Here is a 20,205-nt window from a genome sequence, read left to right as displayed (position 1 = left end):
TCACATAATTTGCTCTTGGAGCTATGCATAGTGCTGATGCAACTGAGATCAGTTGATAATAGTTACTGTAAATATATATGAATGCAATAAACATATTGCTAATCATAAGGATATATTATAACCTTTTTTTTTTTTTTCTTTCAAGTTTGTAAGTATCCTAACAAAGCTGCAATTTAAGGAACTGTTAAAAAGCTGTAATGGCATAGTTGAAGTTCTACCTGTTCTCTATCAAGTGAAGGCAAAAGCTAGTTACCCTGATACAAATATTTAAGGTACAGACAATAGACTAGTAAATGATAAAAGAAAAAGATCATAGCTGTCTTGGCAGTGAAGCCATCCCATGGAACTGGTACTGATGGGTCGATGTAAAAGCTTCAGTTAAAATTTGAACTGTGTTTTCTGTCTGCAATAACTTTTTGAAGGAAAGATGCTTGTTGTTTGAGTTGGGCATTCTCTTGGAGCATCTTGTTGTTGCAGTCCAACAAATAGATGAGCTTTTCAGTGAGCTGATGATTCACAGCAAAGAGATGATTGACCTGAGACTGCAGCTCTTCAAGCTGCTTTTTCCTGCGCTGGCGCGATCTTCTAGCGGAGTCCCTGTTGGATTGCAGCCTCTTATGCCTCTTCTCATCCACAGCGTTCAGTTGGCACCCTTTCTTTGCATCAAAAGTTGAGTCATTACTGAGAGATGATACATTTGGGGAGAACTCATGCAACATCGGAAGATGAATCTGAGGGTTGCCCCAAAATGTATTCAAGTATAATGTGCTGAAATGGCTTGAATCCTGAACTGGTTGGACATGCGTTTGTGTGTGGAGTGCTTTGACTTCGTCTGTCTGCATGTTCAGTTGACATTCAGAAGGACAACCATGAAGATGATGAGACGAGTCTCCATGAGATTGGCTATGGAGTCTCTTTTCACTTGTCTGCATGCCTTAGATTTTTCAGATGTCCCAGAGAGAGAAATTAGGGAGTAAGAAACCATGAAGGAAGGGAGAATAGAGGGCTTTTATAAGTGAAGAGAAGTGACAACACCAACAACTACTACGACTCCATGAGCCGAAAGTCTCAAAAGAGTTGCTTAATCTGCAAGAATATTGTACACCTTTGGTGTATGCGTGTGAGATTGGTGTGCATTCATATGAATGAGCACAAGCAAAGCATTTATGGACGTTGGCCACTCATATTAATGCTCTGGAAATCACTATTCTGCATAGATAACACAGCTTGCTCTCACAACATCTCATGTCTTCTCTCACTATTAATGAATGCCTGTAAAGGATCAAGTACCAAGCTCGCCATGATATAGGTATATTGGTGTATAGCAATGACGTTTTAAAGCCTGAGTTGGATCATTTAAATGATGGTTCTTAGAATAAATCATCAAGTATGATGCCGAATATCATAAAGGTTTGATCTAGTCTCATTGAACACCTATTGAGTTCAACCATTTAAATGATGGCTCTCAAAACAAATCGTCAAATGTGATATCAAATATCATAAAGGTTTGGTCTATTTTCATTGAACACCAATTTATTTTCAAATGACAGTCATAGCCTAATCCAAGAAGGTATAGAATTCACTTTAGTTACTCATTCTCTCATCTCATACGTATTTCAAAATTTGAACACTAATACCTACCACATTTTGTTTTACCGACATAGTACACTTATATCTAATCTAAATCTAGACAAAGGCTTAATTTCTTGTCGTCTCATCTTATATATTAATTTGAAAATAGAAGGGGACTTGAATAAAAAATACATGTGGATGGAAGTGAAACTAGCTTAGACAAGTCCAAGGTCATGCTCAACTATAATTAAGAGGTTCATTATTGGGTAGAAACAACTTGATTTCAAAGTTAGGGTTGCTTTATGATGAACCTACCTCGTTAGCATCAAACCCAACTACTCATCTATGTAAGTCAACCTAACATTAGGCCTCCAAATAAAAGCATTATACACAAATCCCTATCTTTTTCATAACAAGTAGGGATATTGAATATGAAATAGGATATGAAGCTAAAATTATGACTAATCAACCATCTATTGTCTTTGGTGACATCAACTTAGAAGCATTACTATTTTATGATTTTTCGTGTTGAGTACTTTAATGTTTTGCCATAACATGGATGATAAAGGTGTCCACAACTTAAAAAACATGCATAGATGGGCATTAAGAACATAACGTTATATATATTTTAAGTTTAAAATAAGAAGTTATAGTTCTCCAAGCATGCATTTCAACATAAACCTTATGTGACTAAACAACATCCAATTATGGTCAAAAAGCATGATGGAAATTGAGATGTTAAAACTCAGTTAAATCAACAATTTAAAATGAAACATCTTGGTGAAGTAAAAAATATTGTAGGTAGAAGCAATATTTGAAGAAACCAAAATGTCGCAAGCTTAGTTAAATCAATAATTTGAAATGAAAGATCTACTTAAAGTTAGAAAGATGTTTGGTAGAAACAATATTTGGAGAAACAAGCACAATGATTTGGCATGACTAAGTAATCAAAACTTATAAGTACCATGCTTGCCTCTCATTTCGAGATTAGTACAATTACATCTCTTAACACAAATGCATAATATGAGTACATGTCACAAGTTCCTTATTCTACTACAATAGGTAGATTGATGAATGTTATGACATTGGCAAGTTAAGAAATGGATTTTGTAATACAATATACGTATATTTTGGAAATTGCTTCAATTAGCCGGATGATGATCTTGGTAAATGTGGTTGGTTATGTTGATTTTGATTACGTGGATGACTTGGATAAATATTGTTTAACTACAAGTTATGTATTTACTCTTGTTAGATGACCTATAAGTTAGAAGTCTACTTGACAATGTACTGTCACTTTGTCAACTACAAAGGTAAAGTACATGGCATTGCCTAAAGTTGTCAAGAGGTGATTGGGTTACATGGTTACTTGAAAACTAAGGATGTTCAAAATTAGTGTGTTGTGATAGTTGAAATGTTATTCGCTTAACTAAAAACTATGTTTATACACATGTATGAAGCATATCAATGTTCGATTTCACTCTATACGTGAAATTATTAATAAAGAAAAGATTTGCATTCAAAAATTGAGACTACTAGTAATCTAACAAATATGATGACCAAGGTGGCGACAACAATCAAATTTAATCATTGTTTAGACTTGATTAATGTCTTGTGAGCTTGAACACCTATTGGTGTATGGTGTTTACAGGCGTATTTGGACAAGGTGATTGTTAGTTCACTTGTTAGAGAAAATTTAAATTATGGAAATTGGTAGTGCATGATTAATTCCTCTAAGATAGAGATTTGTTGGTTTTTTTGGCTTAAGTAATATATGTTAATTCTATTAACTTTTTGTCTCACATTGATTCTATATTAGTTTTGTCAAAGGTTTTAAGGCTTATAAATAAGTTCACTTCCTTTAGTCAAGGCATCTCAATAGCTATAGCCAATATTAATGTGGAGAAAGCTCTTTGGCAACGAAGAGTCTCCAAGTTTGATATTCTTCCAATTTTTGTAATTTCGAATTTGAAATTTGAAATTTATGGATTGATGATCATCATCCAAGGATATAGATAAGGCATTAAGTTTTACCAAACCTTATAAATAATGTGTCCTTTTATGTCTATTATTCTTACTACTTTTCTTTATATTTAGAGTCTATTTACTTTGTATGTCCATGACATATATTTGATATTATTTGAGTTTTTTCAGCCTTAGAACAACAATTGGCATTAATACTTGATGTTATTTGATGTTATTCTTGTGGGACTAGGCCTTAGCACAACAATTGTATCGAAGCTTAATTCTATCTAGGGTTGTTTGTTTTTGGGTTTACTAACTAAAAAAATGATTGTTGAGGCTTCTTCAATTAAAACTATGATTGTCAATGTGAATTTTGAGGTAGAGAAATTGTATGGGACATGACAATGCAAAGTATTGGATATCTTCTACTAATAGGATTGGGATATTGCTCTTGAAAAAAAACAATCTTAAGGACATGAATGATAAAGAATAGACAAGAATCAATTGTCAAACATGTAGCTTTATTCATTTATATTTCACCGAAGTTCAAAATATTCTATTATGAAGAAGACACATGCAAAAATCTTATGAAAGAAATTAGAGAATAAATACACAACCAAGAGTTTAGAAATCGACTTTGTTTAAAAAAAAAATTGTTTCTAGTATCAATCATGTCAATAAATGATCACATACATGCCGTTGATAAAATAGTAGTAAATTTGTTGAATTTAGATGAGAAAAAGGTTTTGTTATTGTTGAATTCTCTTCTTGATGATTATGAACACCTCACAACCACATCACTTTATGGAAAAGATAAGATGACTTTTGATGTTGTGCATATTGCTTTGCTAAACTTTGAATGTAAGAAGAAAATCCAAGAAGGTTAAGCAAAAGCATTAATAATGAGAGATTGATCTTAAAGTTGTACACCTGATAAAAGAGACAACTCTCAATCTTAAGGTAAACTTGCAAAAGATGAATGTGTTCTTTATCATGAAAAGGGGCAATGGAAGAAGGAATTTTGTAAGTTGGAAAAGAAGAATAAAGACAATATGATCTTCAACGATTATGTGGCCAAGTATGAAGATGATAAGTCAAACTTTGTTTTAGCTAGTTTGTCTTTAATATGTAACTCAAACGAATGAATTTTGAATTTTGGAAGTACTAATTAACACATGTGTCCTAGTAAGGAGTGATTTTTTAGCTTCAAAGAACTTCATGGTGAAGTTTTTAAGGGGAATAATAATGCTTGTAAGACAATAAGAATAGGTATGATCTGATTGAAAACTCATGATGGGTCCTTTAAAACTTTGACAAATATTTGATATATATATATATATATATATATATATATATGTCAAGTATAAAGAAATGAGAGTTATATTAAGTGTACTTCCGATGATGAAGGGAATAAGAAATAATAACTTATACTACTTTTAAAAAAGTAGAATTGTTGGATTAGCAACTAGAACCATCGAAGATGCTGATGAATTAAAAACTACAAAATTATTTCATAAGACATGTAGGTGAGAAGGCTTTATAGAACTTAGGGAAGCAAGGGTTATTGAATAATGCAAAAACTCGCAAATGCTGATTTTGTGAGCATTGTGTTTTCCTTGAGAACAAAGTCCACCATGCTAAGATATATTAGATTATATCTATATAAATGTTAAGGAAAATATTCATTAGGTTGGGAACAATGTTTGCTCTCCAAAAAACAAAAAATAATAATAATAATAATAATGGCTCAAGAAGTAAAACACTAGATCTGATATGCTTAGGATTTGAAACTATTTGCAATCTTTCAATTTTTATCATGCTTGGAACATTGTTCATGTCTTGACATCACTAACAAATTGTCCAACATAGACCATCACAGGGTTATCCACATTATTAATTAACCAACCAATTAATATAATTTTTAATTGAATTATAATTATAATATTTCTTTATAAGTTCATGACCTTGTGGTATCTTTTTCCTTTCAGTGTACTTTTCAATAAGTGGGACTCCCAAGATAAGAGAAGTGAGGATGTTCCTTAAAAAAAAAAAAAAAAACAATGATGTTGAAAGAAACAAAAACATAAGCTAAATAGTTTCTTTGTTAATCAAGAGTAGAAGATAAGATATGTGGGATGAATTGGTTTTGGAGAAGGGCAATTTCCTAAAAGAGGAAAATGTATAAAAGAGTACATGAAATTATATATGCCTCTGATTCAACATATGTTAAAGAGAAAGGCCAACATTTATGCTTTAGCTTTCCACCTATCATCTAAGTCACACCATATTATTTTTCTCAACAACCCTTCCAAAGGGTTTTTATCTTATCTTTTCTTCTTTCCTTCTTCCCTTCCTCAAAAGGGTAAATTCTATTCACCTTTCCTAATGGATGACATTTTCTTCTCCCTGGCCTCCCTATTTTCTTCATGATTTAACAGCAGGCCTTAGAGGTCTTTTTCAGATTTCCTGGAAAGACATCTTTGACTAGCTTGTCTTTTTTTATTTTATTAAGAAACTCTAAACTTATTATTGGTAGAATAAAAAACAATTTTTTTTTTTAAATGAAATAATTTTAATTATTTTTTTGTAAAAATCTGCAAAAAATAATTTAAAAATATATAGAAATATTAAAGATATTTTTGTATGGTAAGTATACAATACTTTAGTAGATAATAAACTGAAAAATCTGATAAAATTTCATGGTCGAAGACAATGAATGTCATTAAAAACATATAGTCAAATCACACCCACCTAATTACACAACCATAAGTTTCTGTCTCTTCTTTTTTTTCTTTCCCTTTTTTTAAGGTTTTCAGAGAGAAGGGCTTAGCATTCCCTTCACTCTTTCACTCGTCTTTTGTCCACTTTAAAAGTATTCCTCCAACATTTTCTTCACATAATTGCCGTGGTGCCAATGCGATACTTGACAGCCTTTTCCCTGTTTTATACTGCATTTTGTAGAAAAATGAAAGGAGGTTTCCAAATGAGGACTTACAGCTCGTGAAAAAAAAACTATAAAGATGGAGGGTGTAGCCAAAGCAGAGTCCAAAACATAGCTGGTTTGGAACTCCCCATATCTCTATTAACAAAGTTACGACCCATTTGATAGTGAGTTATGACCCATTTGATAGTGATTTTAGAAAGCGTTTTTAATATTTTTAATACTTGAAAATTTTTATTATTTAAATGTTAAAAATACTAGAAACAATTTTTAGAATCACTCCCAAACACACTCTTAAACTAGCAGAGTAATGCAAATTTTGAATTCTCAAAAGTTTGTATGATTTTGAAACCAAAATATGATCAACCCTTCTGATAGAAAATAGATCGCCCAATTTAATCACGTCATTACCCATGGCTCCAATCATCAACAAATATGTAATTTTTTGACAAAATCCAGGATGAAAAGAGCTAAACTTGGAAGTGAAATTTTGCCAAATTCAGCTGCCATTTTCAGTCGATTAAGAAAACCCCATGACGACTCATGAGATTAGAAATCAAATTACGAAAATTCAAACTTCAATGGAATTGACTGATCAAAATTTTACTTACCATGTTTCCACTATGTTATTTATTTTCTAGCCCTGGGGTGGGATGCCACTCTCAAATATCTGAGTGAGGGAAGACCATGCATTGCCTGCTTCCTAATTAACTACGAAAGGAGAATAAGACAATTAAAGGACAGGGAAAATGAGTAGCCTGAAAGTCTAAATGTCAGATGTCACCAAAGAACTAATTGCAGGCTGATTGTTGTGAACCAAGATGCACCTACGGACACTGCTTACAGGGGCCTAACTAACCACCATAGAGCTCAGAATGGATATAGGGAACAGAGATGGACATTTTGCCCAGCCTCAAACTATCCTAGCAAACACCCAAGCAACAAAAAAAACTTGCTTTTGAATCAACCCGAAACACAAAGCAAGAAATGGGTTGTTGGTAATTGAAATTCTAAACTTTGAGATGCGACTAGGAGAATGGGTTGCAGATCATCTGCAAATAAAATACCTCATCACCCATTTAAGAACTAACAATAGGAAATGAAGAAGTGCTCTTTAAGAATGCAAATGACAGCAGACACCACAAATGAACAAAGAAAGGTGTTTGCTAAACAGAACTCTACGAATACCATCTGTGTTTGACAGGATTCCTCTTCCAGAAAAGATGTTTTTATCCAAGCTCATATCTATGATAGAGGATGATAAGAAAAGCTGATGTAAAAAAACAGGGGAAAAAAAAAAAAAAAAGCTGATGTAATCATACAATGCAGAAGATCAAGAAATAACCTTAAGCTAATCTGATTGAGCAGATAAAAAATTGTCACAAAATTTAACAGCATATTCCTACACATTTGAAGTGGCACTCAATGATATCGATTCATTATTTGTTAATGAAGGGATAAAATACATCAATAAGAGAAACCAGAAAGGAAAAGCTTTAAAAAATAAAATGTGACCTTGAAGCATGTGATATCAGGCAGCATTGTTTGTTTGAATTCATCAAGGCATAGACATCACTTTTGTTTTCATTTTGCTAGGTCATTTATGCATTTATATGCCATATCTCAGTCCACAACGTACTCTCAGTGTCCATCCTTTCTCAATTCTATTACATCTTAGGACCACATCTTTTCATTGTTTCAGAAAGCCTGAGGCCTTTCCCAATACATTGATAAGGATGATTTGGCCATCCCATGTTATTGGAAAGTTTTCACTTAACACAAAGTCACAACTTAGTGATAAAGTCACTAATCACCATTGCATCTTATTGAATTATATCCTCAGTCGATTTCTCATTACTTATCACAACCCAGTGCTACATCTGACACAGAATTCATTTATGATTCGATCCGGCTATACTCATTGCTGACTATTATTTCATTTTCAGTATCTTTAATTCAACCACGTCATTCTACCAACATTTATTCAACAAAAAATTGGAAATAAAAATAAATAAATAAATAAATAAACCACAAAAAACCAAAAATAAAAAGAAAACATTGAAGGCAGTGAAGCAACTGCATAGCTTGAAAACATGTTAAAAAATAAATTCAGGCATTACAACTCCATCTGTGCTTTGCTACTTCAAGCAAAACTCACCCATAAAAATGTATTATATCCAATAAAAGAAGAAAAACAAAAGATTCAAATAATGGTAAGAAAAAATAACATTTTCCTCCATATATGATCTGGAACAGTTCAAATTCCAGAGGGACACTGACTCCTTGTGGGCAAGGATTCTCTGAAGATGTAACTGTCATATTAATTTGACAACAGGAGATTAAGTGGCATTGCAGGACCACTGCAATCTGGTCAACTAAGCTTTCACACACAATATAGTTTCCTTATTTTCCTTCTTTATTTCCATGTACTAAATATAAATCTTTAAGACAGAAGTTCCAACTATCACTATAGCCATAGTTGTTTACAATAATGAAAAATACCATGGGTAAATTTCATTCACCTTCCATGAGGTTTGAGTTATATACACTTAGCTACTATGACCATGAGTTTGAAATTTCATCAAATACTCCCCTTATTTTAAATCAAGTGAGAGGTAAGTGAAAATAACAACTAAGAAGGGGAGGGAGGCATTTGATGAAATTTCAAACTAATATTCTGAATTAACAGATGATCATCCAAAGATTTTATCTTACATTTTTTATTTATGCCTATTGGTGTCTTTCTCTTTTTTTCCTTCCAATCCTTGTTTTATTGATAGCCAACTTTTTTCTTCTAATCATTTCTACAAGAACCAAAAATCTCTCCTATATACAATGCTCCATATCGCCGGTATAATGAGACACATCTCAAGTCTATTGCTCATATGGAACTATATGGCTTCATAATCAAATCAGGAAGTCGAAAAAGATCACAACTTCGGGCAATTGAACTTCTATTGAACAAGAATCAATGCAGTGAAATGTAACATTTTATTGAATTCATGCAACTTAAATTTTAATTTAATGGAAATCAAACTAAGTTTTGATAAATATCAAATTTCAGAAAATTACATACTTTTTTTCCATATTTCCTTTTTTTTTTTACCCTCTCTTTTTCAAGGTGTAGTTTCAGGCAATTGAACTTTTATTGAACAAGAATCAATGCAGTGAAATGTAACATTTTATTGAATTCATGCAACTTAAATTTTGATTTAATGGAAATCAAACTAAGTTTCTATAAATATCAAATTTCAAAAAATGATTTACTTTTTTTTTTTTTTCATATTTCCCCTGTTTTTTTTACCCTCTCTTTTTTATGACAAATCTTACATTGCAGAAATAATACACTGAAAGTATGGAAAGAATTTAGGCTACACACAACTTGGCAATGAAAATGTAACAGAAAGGAAAAACAAAAATGTGAAAAAACTCATCCTGCTTTGATTCATACCAAAACTTTCCAGAACAACTGTAGCCCCTGGCTTTAAAAAAGCTATACCAAGATAATCTAATGCGAAAACCATCTGTAACAAAAATAGGAACAACAAATTTAAAACAGAATATTTTATATCTCCTAAACATATATACAGTCTATACTTGATTGCAAAAGTATCACTGTCCAGACGAAACAAGCACAATTAATGTATGGAACATGGAAAATTATTCATATGGATATCGCTTAGTGTAGAATCTACCAATAAAACACTCTTAGAACCTGACCTAACACATAATTTTATCAAGGATTTCATTATCGTCAAGGATAGAGACAGATTTCTTTCCAAAATCATTATCTACATCTTACACAATGAAATTCTCAGAAAAGATTTCAAAACCATATAAAGGTGACCTTAATTGCCATTCACTGGCCACCAGCTCTTCGGTTTCTCCTTTGCTCATACTGAGGATCATCTGTAGGCAGCTCATAACGACAAACAGGGCATGTATTCCGTATACCAAGCCATGGCACAATGCAATCCCCATGATAGCGGTGACTGCAAGGTAACTGCTTTGCTAGTTCTCCAACATTAATCTCATCCTTACAAACAGCACAAAGTGCATTATTATTCTCCACATCTCCTTGTGTCAAAACCACAACAGGAAGATTTTTGACAACAGATTTTGAAGCAGGTGGCCTACCCGTCAAAGCATTCTCATTTTCTGCAAACTGGCCAAACAACATGTCATATTCAGATGTGTAAATATAGTCATAATGATCAGCCAAATAAGGTTCTGAATCATGTTCTATTTCCAGGGTCCGGTCCAAATTACCAACAGCCAACAGAACTTCCCAATCCAAACTCACCATATTTTCTTCTCTCCCCACATCCACTTCTACGGGCTCACCTACAGGCAATAATGGGATGGGTCCCTCCTCATCAGGACCAAGAACCATGTTTAGAACTTCTCTCTCATCAATCACATCATCCACTTCCTCCCACTCGAAATCTTCATTCGTCTCCCTATGATCGTCTAACTGCAGTGAATCCCAACAAAGGCGAATACTTGTATCATCATCATGAGTTTGGTCCAACCTGAAATCATCCTCAGCTTGTAGATCGATTCCCTCTAACGCATTCCCATCCTCATCCGAATCTGATTCAAACCCAACATAACCTACAGTACTCCCAAACGGTTCCGCCGCAGAAACCGTGGATGACTCACCAGATTCAGAGCCAGAAACCCTCCTAGACACAAAGAAATCACAATTCTCAACCCCCAAACAATTCGTTTCCGCACCGAACCCTAGCCCTAAATCCAGGTCCAAATAAGTCGAACCCGTTTCGTCATTTCCCTCAATAACCCCAAAACCCGAATCATCTAGAGTTTCCGAAACCAGATCAGTCTCACCCATTACATGCGACTGCTCAACACGCTGATGAAACAAATTCAAAACGAAATTCACCTGATTTTCGCGGTCCAATAGATCCACGTTGGTGATGGAATCGGGCTCGGAAATGTCGTCTACAGCTCGAACATGAAGCGAACGCTCGGGCCGGGTCTGGAACAGGTCACGGGTATGGACAGCGATGGGAGGATGATCGGAAACAAAAACGTTGAAGCTGTCGAAGTCATGGAGACCCCAATAGGGAAGAGAATCGAGGGTGTCGATATGCTCAGGAGCGTGGTCGTGATCCTCTTCGTCCTCGTGGAGGTGAAGGAGGTATGACACTTCCGCCATTGAAGAAAAGCTTTGTTAGGGAGGCGGTGGTTTTTGCCCCTTTTATGGGTTGTTGGCTTTCCCTGAAACTTCCCCCAAAAACCTATGGTTTCTCTTTCCCCAACTCAAATCATTTTCCCTTATTTATTTATTTATTTATTTATTTATTTTTGGTTGAGTGGAAAATGTTTACGTTTTTCTCCGGTTCGACCGGACTGAAAATCAATTTTAATAATTTAATTTTAATTTTTTTGTATTACAGAAAATAAAATTATGAATAAATGAAAAAAAAACACTCAGTTGTTATTATGAAAAAAATATGCTTATAAATTATTTTTATAATTAAAATTTTGATTTTAAAAAAATTATAAATCATGACATACAATTAAGGTTTTGGCATTTTAAAATTAACGAGTACAATGTGTTATTAAATAATTTTTATTTCTCAGAAAAAAAAATCCAAACAGATTTTAATATTTGGGCTTTATTTTATTGTATTTATTTAATAATATATTAATTTTAAAATATATACTTTTTGAAAGTGATATATAATACATAAAATCTTATAATCTTGTTTTAGGAAACATGTGACTTTTTCTTGGACAACTTTTCCATTCCTCACCCAACGACCAAATGATCACGTGGGGAGTTGTGGTATCTTAAATTAACATAAATGAATCATTAGAATCACCTAACATTTGTGTGATTTCTTAAATTGATGTTGGTTTTTATGGTAGAACTCTTCATGCAATCTTTTTTTTTTTTTTTTTTTCTTAAGAGATTGAAAAGTAAATATTTGATTGTACAAAGTACAAGATATTGTCTCTATTTAATATGTTATTTTACATTTATATTAATAATATTATACACATATAAACTCACCTTGACATGTGTTTTAGGTTTTCTTATCCAAAAGGATTTAATCTTACTTTAAAAGAAAAAGATTTTAGATGTAAACTAAATTAATTATTTTGATTTGATATTTAAAATTATTTTAAAATTTGAAGTTATGATACTGAATTATTTTATCAAATAAATTTTATTTAAATTAAGTCATAAAATTAATTTACAAAACACCCTCTAGATTAATGAAGAAATTTGAAAGTTTGATGGTGTTTTTAGTGAGTAATTTAATAATAGGAAATGTGGTATATAAAAAGAATTGTATAATTTCATGTTTTTTTATTTCCTCACGTGCAAATGACATTTGCATTAATCTCGACAAATTATAATGTTTTAAGCGACTAATTTAATTAAAAATGAGACATGACACTCATTATGGTGGTGAAACCTCTTTTTCACAAAAGAAATTGATGACACCTTGGATTCCATTAGTATGCCAAAGACAAATTCTTAAATTTGAAGTAAGCTAGGAGTAAAGCAAATGCAATGATGTAAATCAATTTTATTTTATGGCAATTTCCGCCTTGCATTATCCCATGTGCTACCCGCTCACACCCCCTCTTAGAATTATGAGGATTTCTTAACTTATTGGTAATACGATTATTGAAGATGAACATGATAATGATGGGTACAACCGCCTAAATTACCTACCCATCAATAAACAGAAACAGCAGAGACTATCAGGATCAGCATATAGAACCTTCTTCTGTCGAATGGAACTCAAATTTGTTGGCCCGCATTACAAATACTTCGAATCGGTTACCACTAAAAATGTTGTTTGACATAAGATGATTACGGCTTGAGGGTTTCTCCTTGGTTCTGATTCCAAGGAATACCTCACTAGTTACCACTAAATCTACTTCCTGCTTTTCATACAACAGACTGAATTGGATTTGGATGACAACCCTTAGAGAGAATATCTCACCACAACTTCAGCAAGTGCTTAAAGAATTTGGCTAACATATAATTACAGTGGTCAAGCCCATTCCCCTTTACCATACTGCAACAGCTGCTTTCTTCTTTGCAAGCAAAATCTGGACGAGAGAGATGCTTGATTGTGTGTTTGGGCCAGATGGTATAGCATTGTTCCTTCCTATCTTTTACCCGTCTCATCAACCTTCTTCATCTTCTTGATAGCATCAAATAATGAGGATTTCTCCTGATTACTTGATGACTTTGCAAATGGATTAGAGGGGCGCTGATTTACTGCACCATTTTTTATCTCACCTATACTAGCCTCTCCTTGATTCATCACATCTTCGATACTCTTGACCTCGGCTAAACTCTTTACCTTCCCTATATTCTCCACAATTGCAGTTCGGCGTTGTTCCACTTTCTCATTTCCAACTTTAGCTCCCTCTTGTAGTTTCCCTTTCTTTGCAAAGAGAGGAGAGGACAGTTGAGGTGAGGGTAAGGGAATTACAGGTTGGGATGGTTTACTGCTTTGGATAGAAGTTAAGAACTTGCTCGTTACAACATCAGGTGTGGTGCATGCATCATGGTTTGAGCTTGTGAGTGGGAGGGTTGCAGGCCTGGAGGTCTCATTGAGTAGCCTTTCCTGTTGAGAAGATGATTAAGTGTGAAAAACCACATTTCAAATAAAAAGAGTAGCTTCCAACCTCACACAATCAGTAATAAAGAACTCCAGACACTTGTTCAGAAACTGCAGGCGTACCTCCAATATACTATTAAACCGCTCTGCCAAATTTGGTAGTTTTAGGGCTGTAACAAGCTTTATCGCACCCTTAACTGATTTTTCCAGTGATAGAAGTTTTACAAGTTCAGTGGCCCTCACAATCTTATCTCCTGAAAAATAAGCACCACAAGCAACCATGGTGAGTTCAATCACATTTTACAAGGAAAATCTAGCATATATTTAATTGCATCCTGATTATGTAGTTCAGGAATTGTAAAAGCTCACCATTGCAGCAGGATGCAATCAGCCTCAAGATGCATCTGTCAAGAGCAGTTTCTACATTGAAAGCCTCATCATCAAGTGAAGTAGTGTCCAGGCCTGCAGCAGCCATTTCTTCAATTCTTTGTTGAATCTGCAAGGAGTATAAATCAAAAAGTGTCAGTAGTTGTATAGCATTGCAACTCTCCTGAACCTCCCACCAACAAGCCTGATAGCGTTCTTGATAAGGCACAATTGCCACATGTTTAAGGAAAATGAGACAAACCTGCAATAGATGCATGTTTTTCAAAATAAACTCATTTTCAAGGGTTTCTGCTCCCAGATCAGAGGTTGCAAGAGGAAATGAAAGATCCAGAAGAGTGAGAACTGGCTTGGGCATCACCTGAAAGGTGGAAAATCTATCAGAATATATGACAAGAAATAGAAGATAGACTAGATGTTATAACATATAAGCTATCTTACTGGTGGGAACAAATCAGGAGATTTGCAAACAATACAAAACAACTTGTTCATGTTCAATCCAGCCACCCAGTAGTTCTCCTCTGCCTTCTCTTTACTAGCACTGCATATCAGATCTTTGTTATTTACAAATGGAGGAGTGTATAGCAATAACAGAAAATTTAAATTATGAGAATCATTCAATGTTCTTAAATAGAAGAAGCTTGAACCTGAAGAGTGGGAGCCAACTGCCACCAAATTGGTTTGTGAACACTCTCAGCACTCCCTACACAATTTACGTAATAAAGGTCAGTCCAAATCTCAATTAAGTAATGGAATGAGCTGAGAACAGTGCAAGCATACCTTAGAATCATAAGAACTTAGTTGGCCCTCTTCACTGAACCCAAACCATGTCAAACATGAACCAGGAGTTAATGGCAGATGCCCTTTGAGGGGCTGTGTCCCATTAGAAATGTTGAACACTCTGAACTCTAGCATCTGTTTTTTTGAGGGGAGAAACATATTTCAGAATTCTACTTTTGCCTAACAGTATACAAATTCAACCTATTTACCCAATGAACCTACTTTTCAGGTCAAAAGCAAGAGTGCTTTTAATAAGAAAATGACTAATAATTTTACAAATATTTTAATAAATTTTTCTAACAAGCTCAACATCTGAACAACATGCTCTCCTATATTAGCAGAGGTTGAACTTATAAATACACTCATTGCTAAAGATAGACCTAGGAAAATCAGGTCAAGCATTGGTTTAACTAGCAGAAGCTGAAAAAAGAATCAATTTATGATAGCCTCTTATAGAGATTCACTAAGGTGACAAAGGGACCTGGTCATTTGATGGAAGACAGTGAGAGGCATGAGTGACAACTGCAAGTTCATCCTTAAAGCCTGATGCAGTCACCACTGGCCCATCAAGGGAGATGACATATCTCTGCAACGGAAAGAAACCCACCAAACAGATGTGAAAACACCAAACCTGACTTCAAGATGTAAATCTAAACAGCACATTACTAAAAAATAACAAGCATGTAAGAAGAGGTATGTAAACATATAAAGGCAACAAAAGTTTAAAAGCTAAATGTGAATTTTCAAGAATAATAAGGCATTGTGGGGTGAGGTGGGGGGAAGTTGTTGTTCATTGCTTTTATAAGTTTTGATTTCTTCAGAAAAGTCACTGAGGTAGAAGGAAATCAGTTGGCACCATCATGAGAAACAGGTACCCTTTCTGCAGAAGATCCTTTCACCCTAGTGCCTATTGCTTTACACTTCCAGCTGTTATTTCAGTTGTCAAAATTGCACTAAAAATACAAGTGCAAAACATTTACCATTCATTACTAGTAATCAACTGCTAGAGAATTAGAGCCTAAGTAATTTGCAGAGTACTAAAAACTAGATGAACATGGAAAATATGTGCCACTGGAACATAGGTTTTAGATGGAGTATGCAAATATAAAGCCATTACAATAAACCATTTGGTCCACATCCATGTTTCATGGATAATGGACATGGTCCACAGATTTGATATGGCACACATAACACAAATATTTAATATGGTGAGGGCATACCACTAATAATATATTTGTATCATTAATTTTGATATATACAATCATGTCTTCCTAATATTGAAAAATACCATAACATTTCTTCTATTTTAAAAAAACTGACCCAAGTCTTGCTAATTTATAAGAATTCATTACATGTTTTCCTTTGCAAATATGTTTGCTTTCTACATTAAAGGAAAGCAGGTTCTGATGTGTGTGCTTCAAGTTTTGTGTTTTAATTGCCCTAACATCTAGATAAATTCTAAAAGATTCACCAAACTAAACATTTCAATAAAAAATGTCACTCTGTACAGATCAATATTTCATTAAAAAAAATGGCATTCAAAATTTGTTCCATCTAAAAATAGAAGATCTTCATAACAAGCATTAATGAATATTCAAGCTTTTCTTTGTTGTTATCCTATTTTAAGTTTCCAATTATTCTTTTTCAAAAAAGAAAAAAATGAAAAACACATTCCTTTCAACCTCTGGCATTTTTTGCTGAGCCTCTATAATTTATAGTGCTGGTTCTTTCAACATTTTTTACCTTCTTTTTTTCTCCCCTTTTAGAGCAAACAATTTCCATTAAGGGTAAGTTCTGACCCTTGGAAATTAACAGATGAAAAATCATGGTTTTAGCAGTCTTCATTGTGCAGTTATCAATTCTATAAGAAAATTTCAAGGTAATTTCCATATGTGCTTAGCCATAATAAATTCAGAAAACATGTATTACATGATGGAAAATTAATAAATTTATAAGGGAAACCTTTGAACAATAAAATGATGTCAACATATGACTGACCTGCAAGCCACCATCAGTGAAGATGCGAAGGAAATTAAGACTAGTCATGGCAGCCACCCATGCAGAGCCAAGTGCCACAACCTTCACTTCTTCTTGCTCAAACCGCATAGACCACTAGATTTGTGTTACAAACCAAGGTCAGCATATGGTCAAGCCTTGAAAATAAAACTGGAAGTTCTTCATTTATAGATACAGATCTCTGACTGTAAACATGTGTGCAATAAGCAAACCATGAACTCAAATAATTTTAAAAAGGCATGGCCTAACCTCACTGTTATTTGCCCAGGTACTGAATGGACGATACATAAGAGTACTCATGTTCTTCTCACCCTTGCATGGATTTGCAAAAACACTTCCATGCTCATTCAATGAAGCCATTGTGAAACCAAAATAATCAGTCATTGCTGGAACTCGTGGACCACTGCCAGTGTCATGAAAGTCTATCTGCATCCAAGGCATTGTCCCTCAGTACATAACACATCAAAAAACTCAATCACCTATCCTACTGGCAGCCAAACTCGGTTCTTACCCAATTCTTTGTCTTATCAGTTAACCAAAAAGTCATCAGAAATTTAAAAAAAAAATATATATATATATATAAATCAAATAGCAAAACAAAATACAACTTGCCTCTATATGGGAGTAGCCATCATGCTCAATTGTGGTTATACTTCCAAGCATATTGTAGCAAAGAAAGCGCCTTTTTCCAGGTTGCACAGGAGTAGCTCCTGGCTGAAAAGCCTCCTGCATTTTCAGCCTTGCAGATGTACTTTTTAGCCCTTCATTCCCATTATTCAAGCTTTCCTTGTGACTATGAGAAGCCTTTTTACGGGACTCAACCTTTGGAAGTGAGCTCAGCAAATCATCATTAATATCTTCATCATATGTAGACTGTTTTCTTAATCTTTTCCGGCTAGGCGGTTCTGATTCTCCATGGCTATCTTCGCCAAGATCGCTCAAACTGCCAGATGCACTTGGCTCCTGTTCATCCTCATCAAACAAGAGGAGCCCATTACTATTCTTTGACTGCAAACTAGGAACATCTTCTGTTGGAGATTTCATTGATGAAGGAACAGCTGATTCCCACACACCATACTTTCCCATAACATCAATAACAGCTAAAGCATTTCCATTTGGCTTCCATGCCATACAGCATATTCTATCGTCAAATTTCTGCCTGTCAATATCCTGCCTTTGATCAACATCCCAGATCAGAATCTGCCTATCCAAACCAGCAGTGGCCATATATTTCCCATTAGGTGACCACGATAAGAAGCAAATAGGCTGCACATGGTCACCTCTCAGTGAAAATAGCTTCTCAGCTGTGTCTCTATCATACATCACTACATCATTTCTCAAACCAGGAACTGCTAAGGTCTCCCCATCAGGACTCCAGCTAAGTACATTCAGAACGGAAAGGTCAGAACCAGTGTCAGGAGCTATGCCTTTAAGGATATGTAAGGCAGTTCCAGAATGGAGTTCCCATTGTATAACAGTCCCAATTGAATCAACAGATGCTAAGTATTCACCATTGGGATCAAAAGCTAAGCCCGTGACAGATCCTTTATGCCCTTTGAGAACCCTAGCAATTGAACCATCAATTGTATTGATAAGTTTAATGCCCTCATCATCACCAGCAGCAGCCAATATGCTACCTGATCTATTGAAAGAAATGACACGAATTGGCAATGTGAATCTGGTAACATTGGTCTGAAATTCTCCCCCTGAAAAAATATATATCCATAAAAGGTAAATCAAACTAGAAATTTAGGAACCAGCTGACCTAAGACCAATGGGTTATGCTTTTCACTCTAGTTCAAAAACACAAACACACACACAAACCTAAACAAAACAAAAACTTGCAGGTTCCAGTGGATAGTTTCAACCAGCCATGTAGCATTGAAGTTTGCAAGTAGAAATTCAAAACAAATTCAAATAGAAAAATAAAGAATCTAGAACAAAATGTGCTTTCCACGGCTCAACTATCCAGCACACCAGAGCCAAAGTTTCACAAATTAGCTGAAGGTCCTTATTTCTAAAATTCTTTTCTTTTATGGTTAAGACTCTTTATTCATACCACAAGAGAAAGGATGAGGAACGAACAAGGAGTGGAGGAAAATGAGGCCTAGGGTTCCTATGCAGAAGGTATTTTGGGGTTATCATATACTGTATTTTTATTCAAGAAAACAAAAGGCCCCACAAAATTTCAACGTAATACAACCATTTGAATTAGTTGAATTGATCATCATTTCTCCAGAAATCAGAGATGACATTCCTATTTCCTTGTCTTTTGAATAATTTACTCATTAGGGTGGATTAGTTAATAACAAACCTCATTTTCTCTAAACAGCCTGGCAAACTTCCACAAACCTAACGCCCCAATAGAAGAAATTCTGAGAAGCACCCTGTTGTGGATTGACTATACACAACATAAAGCTAATCAAAAACAAAAATCCAACAAGTCCAATTCCACCCACAGACCATTTAATTTTCATTTTCAGGTTTTATGGAAAGCAAAACAACGTAGATCAGAAATTCAGAATTTTCCCATCTTTTATTTTCCTTTGTTTTCTCAGAAATTAAACATAACCCAGACAATTAACAAAATACCCGGAAATTTGTAGAGCTTGACGGAGTGATCAATGGAGCCAGAAGCGAGGCAAGTCGAATTGGGGCTGAGAGCCAAGGCAGTAACACCATCTCTGTGATGGCGAAGAATCTGGGGCGAATTGGAAGGAAGAAGCGGATCGTGAATACAAATTGAGAGGTCATTAGAAGAGGAAGTGAGGAGGTGTTGCGCGCGGAGGTCCCAGAGAATGGAGCAAAATGACGCCGCTCCACTGCTCTTGTGGGCTTCTCTCAGCTTCAGAGATCGACTTTTCATGGCGCCTCCTGATGGGATCGAGTCTCGACTCTGAAATGTTGGCTAGGGTTCGTTTCCTTTCTCATACT

At 34.6% G+C, this 20,205-nt stretch overlaps 3 protein-coding genes across 3 annotated transcripts; all 3 read right to left on the bottom strand.

The window, feature by feature from the left end:
- Positions 1-374: 374 nt before the first annotated feature.
- On the bottom strand, positions 375-842 carry LOC117904140 (basic leucine zipper 43-like). Its single transcript, XM_034816654.1, has one exon. It carries the CDS (start codon positions 840-842, stop codon positions 375-377), a length of 468 nt encoding a protein of 155 aa, XP_034672545.1.
- A 9,233-nt stretch (positions 843-10,075) lies between these two features.
- LOC117905121 lies at positions 10,076-11,732 on the bottom strand. The gene has a single exon (XM_034818028.1). The coding sequence runs from the start codon at positions 11,655-11,657 to the stop codon at positions 10,338-10,340; it is 1,320 nt and encodes a 439-aa protein (XP_034673919.1). The 5' UTR covers positions 11,658-11,732; the 3' UTR covers positions 10,076-10,337.
- A 1,493-nt stretch (positions 11,733-13,225) lies between these two features.
- On the bottom strand, positions 13,226-20,205 carry LOC117934391 (WD repeat and HMG-box DNA-binding protein 1). The gene is made up of 12 exons (XM_034856045.1): positions 19,864-20,205; positions 17,884-18,977; positions 17,521-17,697; positions 17,254-17,367; positions 15,737-15,841; positions 15,256-15,390; positions 15,123-15,178; positions 14,917-15,016; positions 14,720-14,836; positions 14,461-14,587; positions 14,215-14,345; positions 13,226-14,097 (listed from the first exon to the last, which is right to left on the bottom strand). Exons 1-12 carry the CDS (start codon positions 20,135-20,137, stop codon positions 13,633-13,635), a joined length of 2,895 nt encoding a protein of 964 aa, XP_034711936.1. The 5' UTR covers positions 20,138-20,205; the 3' UTR covers positions 13,226-13,632.

The sequence above is a fragment of the Vitis riparia genome, chromosome 17, assembly GCF_004353265.1.
Source record: "Vitis riparia cultivar Riparia Gloire de Montpellier isolate 1030 chromosome 17, EGFV_Vit.rip_1.0, whole genome shotgun sequence".
Lineage (NCBI taxonomy): Eukaryota > Viridiplantae > Streptophyta > Magnoliopsida > Vitales > Vitaceae > Vitis > Vitis riparia.
Note: the sequence above shows the minus strand (reverse complement) of the source record. Positions and strands in the feature narration are given on the sequence as shown.